General features: G+C 41.5%; 1 protein-coding gene across 1 annotated transcript in view; it reads right to left on the reverse strand.

The window, feature by feature from the left end:
- The window catches only part of cacna1da (calcium channel, voltage-dependent, L type, alpha 1D subunit, a), a 67,103-nt gene that overhangs the window by 32,906 nt on the left and 15,452 nt on the right, over window positions 1-18,745 (reverse strand). Inside the window, exons 4-9 of the mRNA XM_085406673.1 lie at window positions 12,250-12,389; window positions 7,351-7,520; window positions 4,336-4,488; window positions 2,416-2,612; window positions 1,955-2,058; window positions 121-290 (exon numbers count right to left, since the gene is read on the reverse strand). Of these exons, the coding sequence (XP_085262799.1) occupies window positions 121-290; window positions 1,955-2,058; window positions 2,416-2,612; window positions 4,336-4,488; window positions 7,351-7,520; window positions 12,250-12,389 (934 nt within the window). The remainder of the gene's footprint in view (window positions 1-120; window positions 291-1,954; window positions 2,059-2,415; window positions 2,613-4,335; window positions 4,489-7,350; window positions 7,521-12,249; window positions 12,390-18,745) is intronic.

An 18,745-nucleotide genomic window follows, 5' to 3' on the forward strand; every position in this document is an offset into this window, starting at 1 on the left:
TTGATATTTATCCTTGACATGGCAAGAGTAGCTTCAACCAGTTATTTGCATTGAAGCTCTCTTGTGATGGTAGCGTAGCGTTAACGGCCGGAAAAAGGAAGCGGGTCAGACGGCGCTTACGGTTACGCTTGCTCTCCTCATCTGCCTCGTCCTCATTGTCAGGGTCAATGTCCTCAGCCTGAGTGATCCAGTCCAGGTAACCCTTCAGATCCTCCTCCAGCTGTTGCTTTTCACGCAGCTTCTGGAAGTCTCCGCGAGCTTTGGCCTTTTCCCTCTCCTTGGAGAACTCTCTGTATTTGGAGGAAGAACCCCCAAAACAAAACAAAACAAACAAAAAAAAACAAACAAACAGAAACACCAACAAATACACAGTAATGCACGAATTAAAGACAAACATGGGACGTTTCACAGCAAACAAGAAACAAATTGTTTCACACAAAATGGAAAGCAACAAACATGTTGTTCTGTTCTAGATCATTTTCCCGACAAAATAAAGACATTCTGTGTATGAGTTTCTGTATATCCTCTTTTCTACATTCTTTAGTCACAGCCTTTTAATTTCTTGTGTGTTTTTCAGAAATGTAGCCACTGGAGGGAGATGTACGCCTTTAAGAGACGACACAGAGCTATATTTAGAGCCCGGCAGTACAGTAGTGTATCTGTCAGGTGGGCATCTTCATCTTACAGAAAAGGCAATTCAGGTAGACAGATTGTTTCAAGAGAACTGCAGCATTTGCACAGTATCCAAACTTATAGTTTATATAAGACAATGAACTTGAAAACAACGAGATTCGACTGTATCTACCCACAGTGCATTGTGAGATAGTCTTATTAGAATAACCTGTATTTAAGCTGGTATACTAAAAAATTAAGATGAATGAAAAAGTCACATGTGTGACAAAAAAGTGAAGACGTCCAGTGTCAAGAAGCCAGCAACAGGTAAAGCTGTATCAAGGTAACTGGTGCTGACAGGTCATGCCAGTCTAAAGACGCCAACATGCACTGTAGGAATGCTTGACTCGATTGTCATGTTAATCTTGTTTTCTTTAAAAAAAAAAAAACACAGGTTTTCTTCGCTGGTCAACCAGCCAGAGTTAGTTGTACTGTAATACCCCACCCCCCACTCCACAGAGCAGGGAAAGCAAACTGGGGTTTGAGAGAGCTTAGGCGTGCAGAGGGAGTGAAGGGCGAGGAATAAGATTAATTTCTTTCACAGGAGGTTGGGTGAGCTGTCGAGGGGGTGGGGGAAGAAACGCTCACTTTGCAGTTGCCGTGGAAAGGATGTAATAGTTTGACATCAACAGAGGTCAGAGAGGAGCGCTTAAGAAACAAAATAGACTCTAATGTAGACTGGCCACTTACTGCTTTATTACTTGTAATGATTTTTGCATTTCTGGCGCACAATTTCCCAAATACACATACTAATTCAATTTCAAGTCAACTCTATTTTATTTATGTAGCGCCAAATCACAGCACCAGTTGCGTCAAGGTGCCTTATATGTTTATAGGTAATAAAGTGAAAACCCCAATAATCAACGGCCCTCTTTGAGCAAGCACTAGGTGACAGTGGGAAAGAAAAACTTCCACTTAACAGGAAGAAACCTCCAGGATCAGGGAGGAGCAGCCATCTGCTGCAATCACCTGGGGATGATGTTGTGAGTGTCAAGGAGCACAGCAAACCCAAAGTGCATGCACTTTGCACACTACAGACCAAACCCACCGCAAAAGTTGCCTCTTACCCACTTAGCACACCTAATACAAGGTTTAACACGAAAAAGGATCCCAGTATAATCAGACTGACAAAATAAATCCACGGTGTTTCCCATCCAATGGCGTCATTGACCTACAGAAGCCAAAAGTAGCCCGTCAACAAACATGGACACATACAAAGACAGAAACCTTCTGCCTCAAAGGAGCAGAAAGTCTCTGTTTTGAAAGAGAAGATGGTGCTTACCCGCTCAACACACCCAAAACCAGGTTAAGAACGAAAAAGGAGCCGAAGATCACAAGACTGACAAAGTACACCCATGGAAGTTCAAAGCCCATGGCATCGTTCATCTGCAGGAGTGGATCGGTCACCGCAGAGAAAGGAGAGCAGGGGGAAAAGGAAGGAAGGATGCACAGACAGAAAAAGGGTGTTAAACTGTTAGAAAGGAGGAAGAGAGAGCAAGTCTTAGGAGTGCTGATGACTGTCAGGACAGTATCGTTTTATTTGATGAGTTGTTGATTGAATTCAATCATTTAGCCAATCAATCATATCAGAGTGGTAAGAGCCGCCCCAGGAAATTATCAGCAGCTTCATCATCAGACTGTCAGTCGCATTGGTGTTGTGTGTTTGATTTGAGCAGACATTAAAGCTGAAAGAATGTGACAGTCACAGGTTATTGAACTGGGTGCACAGAGCGAGAGACTCACCCAGTACAGCACATCAGTCCAGCCCTCCATGGTGATACACTGAAACACCGTCAGCATGGCAAACAGAAAGTTGTCAAAGTTGGTGATGCCACCGTTGGGACCTTGCCAGCCTTCCCTGCACTCCGTGCCGTTGATGGGGCACTGGCGCCCATGCCCTGAGATCGCACATGGAGCTGGCTCCTCTTCTGCTATCATATCTACAGAAAGAGAGTTTTAAATAATCTGACACTTAACATAAGTGCTGCAAATAAAGTTGCTTTTTAGACTGCCTAGTCTTAACTGCAGGATTTCCTACTATAAACAGTGTTATGACTAAGAGCACTCTGATTCACTGCATCTTATACCAAATACTCTCTTTAGCAGCTGTCTTATTCTTCTCATTTACAGTTGTTCAGCAGTAGAAAAGTCTACTTTAGACTTTTAAATAACTTTGACAATAACATATCTATATATCTTAGAGACGAACCACTTTTCAATTTACAGTTTCACAATATACAAACATATTATACAAAACATTATTGGAACGATTAACTAACATTTGTGGTTAGGTTTTATGTTTCAGTGAGTTCCATCAAAGAGGTATTTCCATCTCTGAAGATTTAGTTCACAAACTATTAAAATGATTATATTTCTGTGAAATATTGCTCCATCTCACAACCCCTCACATGGACTTGTTCCCCTTGGGAAATTCCTGACGTTTGAAGTAAACTACTTAGAGAATAACTTCTGTCACGTAATCCAATATATCAGTCATGCAGTACATACTTTTATGTTTTTGTCTAAGTTAAGAGTTATATTTCAGTTTAAGGAGAAAACAAGCCAGTCGAGATTGAGTTTGGCATGCCTGATTTGATTTGACTTGCCACATTAATTTATGAAAATTCATCATCCCTCTCAGAGCTAACTGTGTCAGTGTTCATAGAGCACTACATATTGTTTTGTTTGCCATTAGAGGTTATATGAAATAAATAACATAATTTGAGTTCTAACTGGAAAAAGCATGTCTGGGACTCATCTTTGTCTGCTTCATTTTGTCAAATATGAGGCATAATCATAAACTTCTCTAACGATACCCATAAAAACAATCAAACTAGCTTACTATATCACCTTTAATCTTGGCCAGTCTTCCCTGACCAGCGCAGGAACTGTTTGACGAATGCTTCTATAGGTCGATTGCTACCTAAGATCCATTATAACTACTTGTACTTTGCGTCCGCAATGAATGCTGAATTTTCTCCAGTGTGTCAAAATCCTGAACTTTAAACTCGAACAGTATGAAGCAGCGCTGAGCTAAATGTGACTAAAAAACAAGCTGTGCGCTGGCACACAATGACGTGCACCACAGTTCAGGTCGTTTCAGCTGCCTCGCTCTGAGACACCTCAGGATGCTACAGTAGAACTCTGGGTTGGCAGTCTGGCCCAGGGGGGACAAATTGACAGTGCACAACCCCGTGAATGACGAAAAAATGGCGCACACGTTCCTGACCAATGTGCCGCCTTGAGGCTTGGACACTGTAGACTGTTTTACTGAAAACTGCTGCGTGATGTCTGCATCATAGCAACAGACCCTGCTCTCTTCAGCATGAAAGTTGTGTCAGTTTGACACAGAGCAAGAAGGGAGGTCAGGTATGGTTTTTGATAGTCACTGACAGAGGCAAAGAAGATTATGACCACACCCAATAAGTAATTAAAGCACAGGAACTATTACTGTATCTGATAAAGCTATTACCTGTCCTGATAAAAATCCCTTGTACTCATTTGTCTGGGTAAGCAAATCACCAGACTAAGCATTATCCTGATTATACCTTTAATCTGTTGTTGTTAATGGAAAATCACAGCTGACATACAATAACCTCAACTCCTTGTTACTTTATTTTAAAAAAACAATTTGATTTTATATATAAAAGTCAAAGTGCTCACCTGTACTGGGGAAATAGCAGGTTGCATGCATTTTACCAATGAACAGCTCCAGGCCGATAATAGCATAGATGATAATGACAAACAAGACCAGGAGGGCAATGTGCAGGAGAGGGACCATGGCTTTAATGATGGAGTTCAACACCACCTGTAAACCTAAGCAAAGAAAAACAAACACTTTACACAAAGCCCGGCCGTACTTTGTAGTACCAAATGGAAAACACAAACTACAAATTCTACCAGTCTTTGTACCTGTTCTTAACACAAAAATTAGATTCCTGGCTCCAGATGGTGAAGTGGCTAATTCTGTTTGCTCTTGATCTTACTTAGCTTAAATTGCATAAATACATAAAACGTAATCACAACTGTATAATCATTTCACAGACTGCTAACATAAACAAACGGAAGTATTTATGGTTTTCAAGTATATAAATATAAATAACAATGTAGAAAGAATGTAGATACTCCTTTCAGTATATACAGTGGGGCAAAAAAGTATTTAGTCAGCCACCGATTGTGCAAGTTCCCCCACTTAAAATGATGACAGAGGTCAGTAATTTGCACCAGAGGTACACTTCAACTGTGAGAGACAGAATGTGAAAAAAAAAAATCCATGAATCCACATGGTAGGATTTGTAAAGAATTTATTCGTAAATTAGGGTGGAAAATAAGTATTTGGTCACCTCAAACAAGGAAAATCTCTGGCTCTCACAGACTTGTAACGTCTTCTGTAAGAAGCTTTTCTGTCCCCCACTCATTACCTGTATGAATGGCACCTGTTTGAACTCATCATCTGTATAAAAGACACCTGTCCACAGCCTCAAACAGTCAGACTCCAAACTCCGCCATGGCCAAGACCAAAGAGCTTTCGAAGGACACCAGGAAAAGTATTGTAGACCTGCACCAGACTGGGAAGAGTGAATCTACAATAGGCAAGCAGCTTGGTGTGAAAAAATCAACTGTGGGAGCAATCATCAGAAAATGGAAGACATACAAGACCACTGATAATCTCCCTCGATTGATTGATTGATTGATTGAATCTTTATTTTGAACATGTTGAAAAAGTATTAAAAAAAATAGAATTAAAAGAGACAAATGAACAAAGCAAACAAAAGGAAAACGAGCAACCACAACTCCAAATAACGTCCATGTTCAAAAAGGAGCAGGAAGAAGCATAAGCTTATTTAATCCCACCCCTTTTCCACTATCTAGTATCAATAGACTACAGAAATACCTCCTTGCAATTACATTATATGTTATGTGTAATTTTTTTTTTATTTATTTATTTATTTATTTTTAATATATACACATATATGTTTCTATCTATCCATACATACGTATATACACACATACGCACATATACACATTTTCAATAACCCCATTAACACCTCAAGGATACACAGCCTACAATTATATATATATATCCATACCAACAAACCCGTGCATGCACACACACATGAAAATATTAGACAAGAACACCCTATCAAATCTCTACCTTTTCCCTGTACCCTGTAAAAACCATATCCTTAAACCGCTTTTTAAACTGCGCCATGCTTGGACATTGCTTCATATCTTTACTTAGTCTGTTCCACAGCTTCACTCCACACACAGAGATGCAAAAACTTTTTAATGTTGTACGGATACGAGGATCGTTCGATCTGGGGCTCCACGCAAGATCTCATCCCGTGGGGTCAAAATGATCATGAGAACGGTGAGCAAAGATCCCAGAACCACACGGGGGGACCTGGTGAATGACCTGCAGAGAGCTGGGACCAAAGTAACAAAGGTCACCATCAGTAACACACTACAACGGCAGGGAATCAAATCCCGCAGTGCCAGACGTGTTCCGCTGCTGAAGCCAGTGCATGTCCAGGCCCGTCTGAAGTTTGCCAGAGAGCACATGGATGATACAGCAGAGGATTGGGAGAATGTCATGTGGTCAGATGAAACCAAAGTAGAACTTTTTGGTATAAACTCAACTCGTCGTGTTTGGAGGAAGAAGAATACTGAGTTGCATCCCAAGAACACCATACCTACTGTGAAGCATGGGGGTGGAAACATCATGCTATGGGGCTGTTTTTCTGTCAAGGGGACAGGACGACTGATCCGTGTTAAGGACAGAATGAATGGGGCCATGTATCGTGAGATTTTGAGCCAAAACCTCCTTCCATCAGTGAGAACTTTGAAGATGAAACGAGGCTGGGTCTTCCAACATGACAATGATCCAAAACACACCGCCCGGGCAACAAAGGAGTGGCTCCGTAAGAAGCATTTGAAAGTCCTGGAGTGGCCTAGCCAGTCTCCAGACCTCAACCCCATAGAAAATCTGTGGCGGGAGTTGGAAGTCTGTGTTGCTCGGCGACAGCCCCAAAACATCACTGCTCTCGAGAAGATCTGCATGGAGGAATGGGCCAAAATACCAGCTACTGTGTGTGCAAACCTGGTGAAGACCTATAGTAAACGTTTGACCTCTGTTATTGCCAACAAAGGTTATGTTACAGAGTATTGAGTTGTATTTTTGTTATTGACCAAATACTTATTTTCCACCCTGATTTACGAATAAATTCTTTACAAATCCTACCATGTGAATTCATGGATTTTTTTTTCACATTCTGTCTCTCACAGTTGAAGTGTACCTCTGGTGCAAATTACTGACCTCTGTCATCATTTTAGGTGGGGGAACTTGCACAATCGGTGGCTGACTAAATACTTTTTTGCCCCACTGTATTTCAGAACATCTTTGCCTCGTATATTTTTCATAAGCATGTCGTGTTTTTTTCTGTAAGTTTGTTTATTATTATGGAACTGAGAGCACATGGCCCTTGGTTGCTGATGTAGATGCTTAAAGAAAATAGTCCTCAGGGACTGCACATGGACCATCTGGACTTGCCGTGTTTAACCCTTAGCCCTGCATTTTTCTATTAAAAAAAGACTCATTTTATTGTACGACAGATGCAAAAATTATGTACATTTAATAAATATGGGTTGCCAACGTGCGGAGCTTAAAAGTTCTCTTACTGGGTACTCCTGAGACCAGCCGCAGGGGGCGCAGCACACGGAAGGCTCGAAGGGCTTTAACATCAAATCCACCTGGCTTACCCCCGTGCCCATGCATTGATGCATGGTTATCTCCTTCAACTTCTCCCTTTTCTTCTTTGGTCAAAAACTCCAATGCAACACTAAAGAGTCTGTTGGAAAACAAAGAAAAATCCTTACATTAGTCACCTCTGCATTTGAGGTACATAATGAACAGTGCTGACAATCTTTAACAAATAGTAGATAAAGATTAAAGATCATTTTCGAGAAGAAGCATGGCAAACCTTTGACAGTTCAATAATTAATGTAGGAAATAAAGAACAGATTAAGCAGCATTAGATGTGCTGATTCTTATATAGCATTTTTCTACTTGAGCACAGAGTAGCCAGTTTTCATTCAATTCTACTATTTTCACTCGTCAATAATTTATTGTAATTAAGAAACAAACCTTCACGAGCATGAGTAAAACTAAGATGTAACAAGTATGTTGTTGAATGTACGAGGCGCTAAAATGGGGTTAATAAACCTTCAGATTCTGACAAAATGTGAGAATATATTAAAAGTCTTACTTTCTCATAGTTCATAAGCTCCTATTCACATCAGTAATGTCACTAAGTCAATTTAAGGTCTCCAACAAACACTTTTGACATTAAAAATTTTGCCTGGCTGAAAGCTTTTCACTTTGCCGTTATTCCCTCAAAGTATCATTTAGCTGTGAAACTATTATGTAGTGGCATCAGTTTACTTTACAGCCACCCACAAGCCATACTGAAATCTCCAGGATACAATTTGATAAAAAGCAGTCTGAAACCTTTATTAACCACAATCCGCTGTAAATATCATTTTAGACTGCATCAAAATGGTTAGTAAACACCGTACTGATAATGATACAATCAAAAACAATTTTAAGACTTTAAAAAAAAAACTCCCAGATATTTCTTGCCCTACATGCAGCGCTTCAAAAGAAAAAAAAAGAAAAGCCAGTGGATATGTTGAAAGAGCAGGATAATATGACAGCATTGTAACCTGTCAGTGCCCAGTTTGAGTGTACCAACAAAACCTACCCACCCAGCAAAAATTTGGTGAAAAGACGACTTCGTCATACTAATTTGGATTTTGTTAAAAAGTGAAAGTAGGCTATTTACATATGTTCCCAGCATGTGTCACAGTCAAGGTCCATGGAACAAATGTGGATCTCCAAAAGATTTGGCCCCTCCTTACTGTATGCGTGGTCTGGGCAGAAATGCTCGCATCTTGCAAACAGCAAACATTACACAAGCACATATCCACAACGTCTGCAAGCTAAAAAGCCAGCATACAAAAATATGTATTTAACGTATTATTTTTTAATCTACCCGCCACCAAAGATCAAATTACAGATTTTCAGAGAAACAAAAGTTTTTCTGTCTTTGTTGAGCAACGGAACCAAATAAATATATGAACAAAGTTCTGTAACTTTCACAAATACTAAGACTTATAGAAAAATGTGCAATATTATTTACATGCAGAGGTATTTTGTTTTACTAAACAGATCAGATATCACTAGATTGAAAGATGGATATTTATAAAATACACTTTATGGACAAAAGTACTGGGCCATCTGTATATGACACTTCCTGGGACATCCTAACCCATGGTATGAAGATCCCAGTACACAGTTTTTGTGCTGATGTTAATGGCAGAGGAGGTTTGGAGCTCTGCAGTTCCTGAGTCAGCAGATCATTGGTGACCTTTACACATATGCCTTCACATGCTCTCTACCATGCTTTATGTGGTCTCACACTTTGTGGCTAAGTTGCTGTGGTCCCTACTCCATTTCACAATAAAATATTAATGTCTGAACTTTCACTTTTCCCAAATTTAGGCATAAAGGGACATTTTTTTAAAGGTCATGTCTGGCCAGCCAGATTAAGCCCAGAATATAACATCCACTGACATCTGGTGCACGGTGGATCTGTATACAAGAGATAACTGTACCATAGGAAGTGGCCCCTTCCGTGGTCGTAAAGTAAAATCAGCAGTGAACAAATCCCTCCCCAAGAAAGAGGACCCTTCATTACACTCAGATAGACATTCCTCATCTAGCCAAGAGGGAAAATCATCTCAACACATTACATCAAAGCTGCGGACTAAAAGCAGGGAATAAAGCTGCCGATAGGCGCTGGAAGGAGTTCTGATGGCCTTTAAGCACAGTCTGCTCCGGCTTATGTTATACTGAGTCACAGCTGTAAGACTGACCGCCTGCCACTGGGGGTTTATTAGTCATCCAGTCATGCTTAAAAGAAAACCCTCCTTCACATATTGACACCTTTTTGCGAAACATATTTCATAAAGTAAATCAGAAGGATTTTGAACATCAGATTATTTGAAGCAGGTGTTTTCACAGTGTCAATATTCAAAGGGTCACTCCAATAGGTTTACAGGTTTAAGCCTATTTGCACCAAATCACAGTTTAACTCTTCCTCCTAGAAACGTGTTCCTTTGCAAAATAGTTTTCCAGTTATGTTTAAGTCCAGCACAATCACTGGCTAGATTATAAAAATGTTTTTAACAAATTCACTGAAACACTTATGAACTCGGTCAGAGTTGGCTCAAAGCTTCAAGCACGGCGGACCTTTTAATAAACCAGACCACAATCTTTTCAAAACCTTATCCAAGTACAGCCAGTGAAGAGAAATATCTCTAAAAATGTTTAATAATGCACATCCCAACACTGCAGTAGATATTTTACAGCAAGAATATCAGTGTAGTATATTAAATATGTTGCCAAAAATGTGTCCACTCTTTGCAACATAGTAAAAACTTTGCTTTAATGCATAATAAATCACAAGGACTTCTGTAGCTTATGCAACTTTCTGAGTTTTCTCTTTGGCTTTTAAACTGCACAAAAAATGTATTTATATTAATGTATTATTTAAGATTAACTGCATATAGTGTAAGAAATATTTACCTTATCTGAGCCAGTATGTTTATAAGACAAACCTTGGTTTAGTATGTGTAAAAAAAAGCTGTGGTACATGAAACCAAAATGGAAAAGTAAAAGAAAGACATTCATTAGCGATTAAAAACTGTCATGTGATCATTTTCTACAGCTTAGTTACCATTAATGATTCCTTCCCATCCAAGACTTTATCCAATGTAATCTAAAATTCTGATCAGTGCATCTTTAGAAATCCATTTTGTAGATTTCAAGACAGTACAATGGCTCAGTGGTTTGCACTGTTCCCTCATAGCAAGCAAGTCCTGGGTTCAAGCTTGTGTACCATAGTACACTTGCAAAAAAGTCTGACTTCCTGGTAAAATAAATGTTAAAATGTAGGTTTAAACCCAACAATATAGTTCTTCAAGTTAAAACAAAACACTATTTTTGGATTATTTTTTTCTCTATGGGGAGTGTGTTTGCCTGTCATGAAGTCCCTACACACTACTATAGAATAAATAGTGGACACACAAACATCCTGATGACTGAACTGTGACGATTTTCATCAGATCCTCGCAAAATTATTTCAAATATGTCATTTCAAATTTTAGAAGCTGCAGTCACATTTAATAGTTGGGACAGCCGTCTTTGCATTTGAGTGGATGGCAGATCAACCCTGCATGCAGCATACAGACAGCGATCTGACCCAGCTACCCACTGGACTGTGTGTATTAGAGGAGAGAAAGAGGGAGGAGAGAGGAGAAAAAAAGAGATAAGGCTGAGATAAGGATGAAGATAACACGGGGAGAGTGTGCAAGAGATAGGAATGAGGGCAGAGAGAGGTGGGGAGGTGTAAAGCATGAACCATTTGAGATATGAAAATGGAAGGGGGCAGTAATAAGAACAAGCTGCAGAGACAAAGGAGAGCAGCGTGAGAGAAAGACAGTCAGTGAGAGGAGAGGGAAAGATGGGAGGGAGTGTTGGAGAAGAGATGAAGTATGGAGAGATGGTGACTCACTCCAGTGGTGGTAAAGCTCTGATTTATTCTCTCTGTCTTTTCTGGGTCATATACTGTGGGTGTATGAGGGTCTCTGTTAGCCACTTGGAGCAGAGGCTTAAGCAACTTTAGCTTTAATACTGACTTCTCCTCTTACAAACACTGTAAACTGCAAATGTCACAAGTCAAAAAAAATCCTAAAAGGAGACTAAAAATAGCTAAACCTTGTGACCTGGCCTGCAAACCAGCACATAGAACGAGCAAATATAATACATAAATATTAACAAATTTAACAATCGCAACTAGTTGTGTCAATAAATGAAATAACAAAAAAAAAAAACTGAACCTAAGATTTTAGATTTCAAACCCCACCATCTGGCCAAAGTTCAGGTAGTGGGTTGCAAAATAATAATTATAGTAAACTAGAACTAACATAAATAACAGTTTTGGTATCTGGTTGACAAAAACTAAGTGGTAACATTTCTGTTAAAAACTGTCAGCCAACCAATTCTCCTGGTGTGAATTTTGGTTATGATCATTTCCCTTTCAATCAATGACTTACAAACTGAAATATTTTCATAACAACCATAGTCATACCAAACGTGAAATAGACACACATGCAGAAGCTGCATTACTGCATGCAGAAATTGCAGTACCAGCACGGGCAGATAATATATTTAAAGTTAAAAGTCGGTAGTGAGTAAAAAACATAAAGTATATTCCAGAGTTTTTAATTTCCGGAACTGATTAAACTAGTTGGCTCCCAGTCCACCCATGGACAGGGTGGACCAGCATGCCTATTACACGCTTTGTCCTGATATCCTGATGGACTGCATCAACTACATCGCTTGCAGAGGATCTCATTATGGTAGTGCCAGCATTCTGTCAAGGTTTAGCAAAGAATCCACCATTGTCCTTTTACCATTTACATACAGAGCATTTATCATTTAACTTGAAAACTTACCCAATCACCACAATGACGAAATCCAGCATGTTCCAACCGTTTCTCACATACGCATTCTGGTGCATCACCAAGCCATAAGCGATAATCTTCAGAAAGGTCTCAATTGTGAAAATGATGAGGAAGGCATACTCAACTGTTTCCTGCAGATACACAAAAAGGCAAAGAAAGAAAAAAAAAAAACGAAAACATGAGCAAGGTATTAATACAGACAGTGTTTTGGAGATTCAACACACACAGGTACAGGAATAGGTGCAAAAGACACAGTGCCTATGAAAGGATAAATTAAGCTCTATTTTACTGGTGAGCAACAAGAAAACGACTTTTTGTCGAAGCAAAAATATTTATAAATATTTTACAATTAAATGTAAAAAATTAAGTTGTTTTAACTACTTAAAAATACAGTAAATCTATAATTTACAAGAACAATGTGCCTCCAAAGCAATATTCTCGTCAACTTTCATTGATCAGTAGGCACTGAACTGATACATCAGGACACAAAAATAACCCAGGTTTGCAGAAATGACAATACACAATACAGTTACACTATAGGAAACAATATACAAACAGACCAGATTGCTGTGCAGTTTGTCACAACCCCACATTGATTTTACTGACATTTAAAAAGCAAAAGGCCAAAAAAGGTAAACACTCATTCATAGCGTACTTCCAAAGCACTGAACAATGATGTTCCACCCTAAGATCAGAAATACTGACACGGTGCACAAGAAAAGACAGAAACGAAAGATAAGGACATCAATGTTAGTGTAAATTGTCTTTTTTCTTTTTAGATGTATCTTCTAAATTTTGATTACTGGTTTGCAAACATTTCAACGCTCGATGACAGAGTGTGTCATTGCCTGCAGGACAACCTTCCTCAACACTGCCTGAATGTCTTTGATGGACTTCCTATTAAAGGGAACTTTGTGTACAACAACAGCTATTAGAAAAATATCAGAGAGAGAAGAGTCAGAAAGCCAAGAAAAAGTGACCTCCAAAGGGAAACTGAAACTCCTGATTTGCCTGCAACATAGATATGTAGACATCAAGTTTCACAGCTTCTAAGTGTTGGTAATACTAGTCAGTGTATGAAGTGGACATTGTGTGGCTGCCTGTTCACAGCCATTCAGTGACCAAACACAGTGATTAACTTTTCTTGTAACAACTTGGACAACTTTTGTATGTGGAATCAACATAAATCCCATGGAAATGGCATCTCCTGTGTAAGCTTCACCTATAATCCTGAAAACATTTCAGTGCCTGGAATGTATCTTTGAATATGCAAAATTAAAATAAAATTGTGACCACTGTGTACCACTAAAAAAGGGCAAATCTACAAAAGAGCCAGTAAGAGCCATGCTAAAATGGTTAAAACCAATTGACTAGTTTGGAATGAAAGGCATGAATGTATCAGAGAGCTATAGAGGTTAAAAAAAGGGACAAACACTCTCTGAACAAAATCTGTGTTTTTAGAGGGTATATACAGATTAGAACGAGTGGTGTAACTCAGCAGTGCGCCTTTCTCCGGTTGTTTCAAAGGCAGAGAGAACACAGGAACATTAAGCCATCAGGTTGAGGTCAACTGGGAGTGGATCTGACAACAGAGGCGGGCAAAGGTAGTATGTGCATTTAAGACAGTGAGATGTTTGTGAAAATGGGGGTGAACACACTAAAAGGTGACATAGCACCATTTAGAAGAGTCCTCGCACCTTTTGCTAAGATGTGAAATCAGAAAGAAGCTCTTTGCATTTTTCAAGCTTGGCAGGTCAGCATAAACTGCACAAAGGCTGGCATTCAAAATATCTGCCAATCAGTACAGCAAGCACTAAATGTATCACAGGCAGGAATTTAACCTTAAACACACTGCGGAAAAATGCATGCATGCACACATACTGTAATATACATAATAACCTCGTCTGCCTGAGGGAGTCTTTAATCCCTTTTCTGTGCTCCTTTTCACGATAAATGCAGGGGTACTGTGGGCTGCAGGGCTCGTTTTCCCAACAGTTTACTGCAGATTGTGAGAAGCACTTAGCCCAGAATAAGAGACATGGGTGTCTTTGTTACTGAAGTAAAAGGTTGAGTTAAGCTTACGGCCGCTGCCTCTATGACAGAGCACGCTGAGGCCACAGGGAGCAGAGAGAACAGAACGATTCATGTGAGGATGGAAGGAAAGTGACAGAGAGACAACTGAACAATTTTAGAGGCAGCAAACAGAGAGGCGGTCTCTTGCATTTTTCTGTTGTTGGTTAGCAAAAACATATAAATAAAAGTCAAATCATATGCTTTAAAGCAGCCAACACACTTATGCATATATGTGTGTGTGTACATATGTGTGTGTGTGTATATATATATATATATATATATATATATATATATATATATATATATATATATATATATATATATATATATATATATATATATATATTAAACTACACGCCTTTGGAACAGAGGATCGCAAGTTCGATTCCTGCCTGGGGCGTCTGTATCCAGTAAGGGTCCTAAGGCTAGACCCCCTATGCTAAGCAAGCCTACCGCAGACATGAGCGAGACAGATAAATATGAAGGCATGCCGGCTCGGACGTCGCCCGGATCAACAAGGTCCGCGTCAGGTGTTGAGGAACCAGGGCACCCTGACGAAAAGTGGGCTACTGGAACAAGAAGGCATCGGTGGGCAAGGGACGAAAACAGGGCGTTGTTGGAATGCTACTACGCAAGTAACCCCGGCGGAAGGGGCTACATGAATAGGATGAGGGACCTATGGATTCTTCGTTACCCAACATCCACAATGACGGCGAAACAACTAGTAGCTCAGTGTTCCAACATTCGAAAGAAGGGACTGCTCTCACAGCTAGAGATTGACGAGGTACAACACAAATGCTACGGCAAGGAGGAGTCAGGACGCCAGGTCAGGGGGGAGATATCATCACCCCCACCCGGGTACATAGCCCCAAGTGCGATAGGAGAAGGATCGTTGAGTGCGAGAGGAGCTGACCTGAAAAATAGGATCATGGCCAAGCTTGAAACCTGGATCCCCCGTAGCCGGTTACCAAGATTACGTGAAGTACCCTCAGAAGGTCTGCTAGATGATGTTAATGCAGCACTACGGGCAATACCTACAACCACGATTACCGACACTAACAAGCTGATCTACAATACGGCAGCAGTGATCAGTGAGATGCTTGGCTACAAGTTGAACAGCCACAAGGGGCAGTACCCACCATGGAGAAGGAGGCTAGAGGGCAAGATCAAAGTAGCACGGAGGGAGGTTAGCCAACTAACGGAGTTGCAGAAAGGTGCGACAAATAAGGTGCCTAAGAAATACAGCAAGCTGTCCATACCTGAGGCCTTGGAAACTGCCAAGCAAAGACTCACAGCCTTGGCCAGCCGCTTGAGGAGGTACACCAGAGAGATAGAAGGCAGGAGAATAAACCAGCTGTTCTCCACAGAACCAGCAAAGGTGTACTCTCAGTGGCAAGGGAACAATAAGAGAACAGCACCACCAAGGCTGGAGACGGAGCAATACTGGAAGAGCATATGGGAGAAGGATGCAACCCATAACGGCAATGCTCAGTGGCTAGTGGATCTGAGGGCAGACCACAGCGACCTCCCTGAACAGGGTCCAGTAACCATCACAGTGGCAGATATCCAAGAAAGGGTCTCCAGTATGAAGAGTTGGACAGCACCAGGGCCCGACATGGTTCACGCCTACTGGCTGAAGAAGCTGACTGCACTCCACGAGCGTCTGGCAGCACAAATGAACCAGCTGCTAGTTAACGAGAGACACCCGGAATGGCTAACTGAAGGCCGGACGGTCCTGATCCCCAAGGACCCCAAGAAGGGACCGGTCCCCTCCAACTACCGACCAATAACCTGCCTCAGTACTACATGGAAGCTCCTGTCAGGCATCATATCGGCTAAGATGAACAGGCACATGGGTCAATACATGAGCGGGACACAGAAAGGAATTGGCAAGAATACCAGAGGTGCAAAACACCAGCTACTGGTAGACAGAACAATCAGCCGAGACTGCAAGACCAGACTGACCAACCTGTGCACTGCCTGGATTGATTACAAGAAGGCCTATGACTCAATGCCCCACAGCTGGATACTGGAATGCCTAGAATTGTACAAGATCAATGGGACCCTAAGAGCCTTCATCAGGAACTCAATGGGGATGTGGCGTACAACACTAGAGGCCAACTCCAAGCCCATAGCACAAGTTACCATCAAGTGCGGGATCTACCAAGGAGATGCTCTGTCCCCACTGCTGTTCTGCATAGGCCTGAACCCCCTCAGTGAGATCATTAACAAGACTGGCTACGGATACCGACTACGGAACGGAGCAGTTGTCAGCCACCTCCTGTACATGGATGACATCAAGCTGTATGCCAAGAGTGAACGAGACATCGATTCACTGATCCACACTACCAGGCTATACAGCAATGACATTGGAATGTCGTTCGGACTGGAGAAGTGTAGTCGGATGGTAACAAAGAGAGGGAAGGTAGTCAGAACTGAGGGGATTGAACTACCAGAAGGCAACATTGCAGACATAGAGGACAGTTACAAGTACCTGGGGATCCCGCAGGCAAATGGGAACCATGAAGAGGCCGCTAGAAAGGCTGCAACCACCAAGTACCTGCAGAGGGTCAGGCAAGTCCTGAGGAGTCAGCTGAATGGTAAGAACAAGATCCGGGCCATCAACACGTACGCCCTGCCCGTGATCAGGTACCCTGCTGGGGTAATAGGCTGGCCAAAGGAGGAGATAGAAGCCACTGACATAAAGACAAGAAAGCTCCTTACCATGCATGGAGGGTTTCACCCCAAGTCCAGCACCCTGAGGCTGTACGCTAAGCGGAAGGAAGGGGGCCGGGGACTGGTGAGTGTCAGCACCACAGTCCAGGATGAGACAAGGAACATCCAAGAATACATTGGGAAGATGGCCCCAACTGACCGAGTGCTCAGTGAATACCTCAGGCAGCAGAAACCCAAGAAAGAGGAGGGAGACGAGGAACCATCATGGAAGGACAGGCCCCTGCACGGTATGTACCACCGGCAGATAGAGGAGGTGGCTGATATCCAGAAATCCTACCAGTGGCTGGACAAAGCTGGACTGAAAGACAGCACAGAGGCACTAATCATGGCAGCACAAGAACAAGCTCTGAGTACAAGATCCATAGAGGCTGGGGTCTATCACACCAGGCAAGACCCCAGGTGCAGGCTGTGTAAAGATGCCCCAGAGACAATCCAGCACATAACAGCAGGGTGCAAGATGCTAGCAGGCAAGGCATACATGGAACGCCATAACCAAGTGGCCGGCATAGTGTACAGGAACATCTGTGCCGAGTATAACCTAGAAGTCCCGAGGTCAAAATGGGAGATGCCCCCAAGGGTGGTGGAGAATGACCGAGCTAAGATCCTGTGGGACTTCCAGATACAGACGGACAAAATGGTGGTGGCTAACCAACCGGACATAGTGGTGGTAGACAAACAGAAGAAGACGGCCGTAGTGATCGATGTAGCGGTTCCGAATGACAGCAATATCAGGAAGAAGGAACACGAGAAGCTGGAGAAATACCAAGGGCTCAGAGAAGAGCTCGAGAGGATGTGGAGGGTGAAGGTAACGGTGGTCCCCGTGGTAATCGGAGCACTAGGTGCGGTGACTCCCAAGCTAGGCGAGTGGCTCCAGCAGATCCCGGGAATAACATCGGAGATCTCTGTCCAGAAGAGCGCAGTCCTGGGAACAGCTAAGATACTGCGCAGGACCCTCAAGCTCCCAGGCCTCTGGTAGAGGACCCGAGCTTGAAGGATAAACCGCCCGCAGGGGCGCGCTGGGTGTTTTTTTATGGATAGATATATCTATAGATATATCTATATCTATCCATATATATATATATATATATATATATATATATATATATGGATAGATATAGATATATCTATAGATAGATCACTAGCAATTTAGCAATGACTGTATATTAAAAACACCCATTATTAACATTATCGGAATTATTTGAGCTTTCAGGGCCACAGTAAGTGTGTGAAAATTACCACTTCCTGGTTTGTGAAAGCATGTTAAATATAATAGCAAATGATAACCGTTCCCTTTCAATTAACCAGCAATTTATTCATTCATCAGCAACGGTGGCAGAAATAGAAAGAGGGAGAGAGACAATAAGAGAAAGAGAGCAAGGAAAGAGGCCTTTGGGGATGACCATAAATATCTCTGACTCATCTTATTGTGCTGTAAAGACACTTACTGTAGCATGTTTCCTCGTCTAATACAGTTTATGAACGATATATGTAGTTAATAGTTTACATCACTGCCATCCTCTTAGGTATATCACGACACATAAAGCACATGTGCTTACACATGCTTACTTTGCATATTTAGACTCAAAAATGCACCGTAACGGCAAAAGCAATAAACTTAGAGTAGGATACTACACGATATAACACAAGTTCCTCCTCAAGCCCCACAGCAACAACCCCA

Source organism: Rhamphochromis longiceps, linkage group LG5 (assembly GCF_057381845.1).
Source record: "Rhamphochromis longiceps isolate RC_006_pf linkage group LG5, R_longiceps_female_GT1.1, whole genome shotgun sequence".
NCBI lineage: Eukaryota > Metazoa > Chordata > Actinopteri > Cichliformes > Cichlidae > Rhamphochromis > Rhamphochromis longiceps.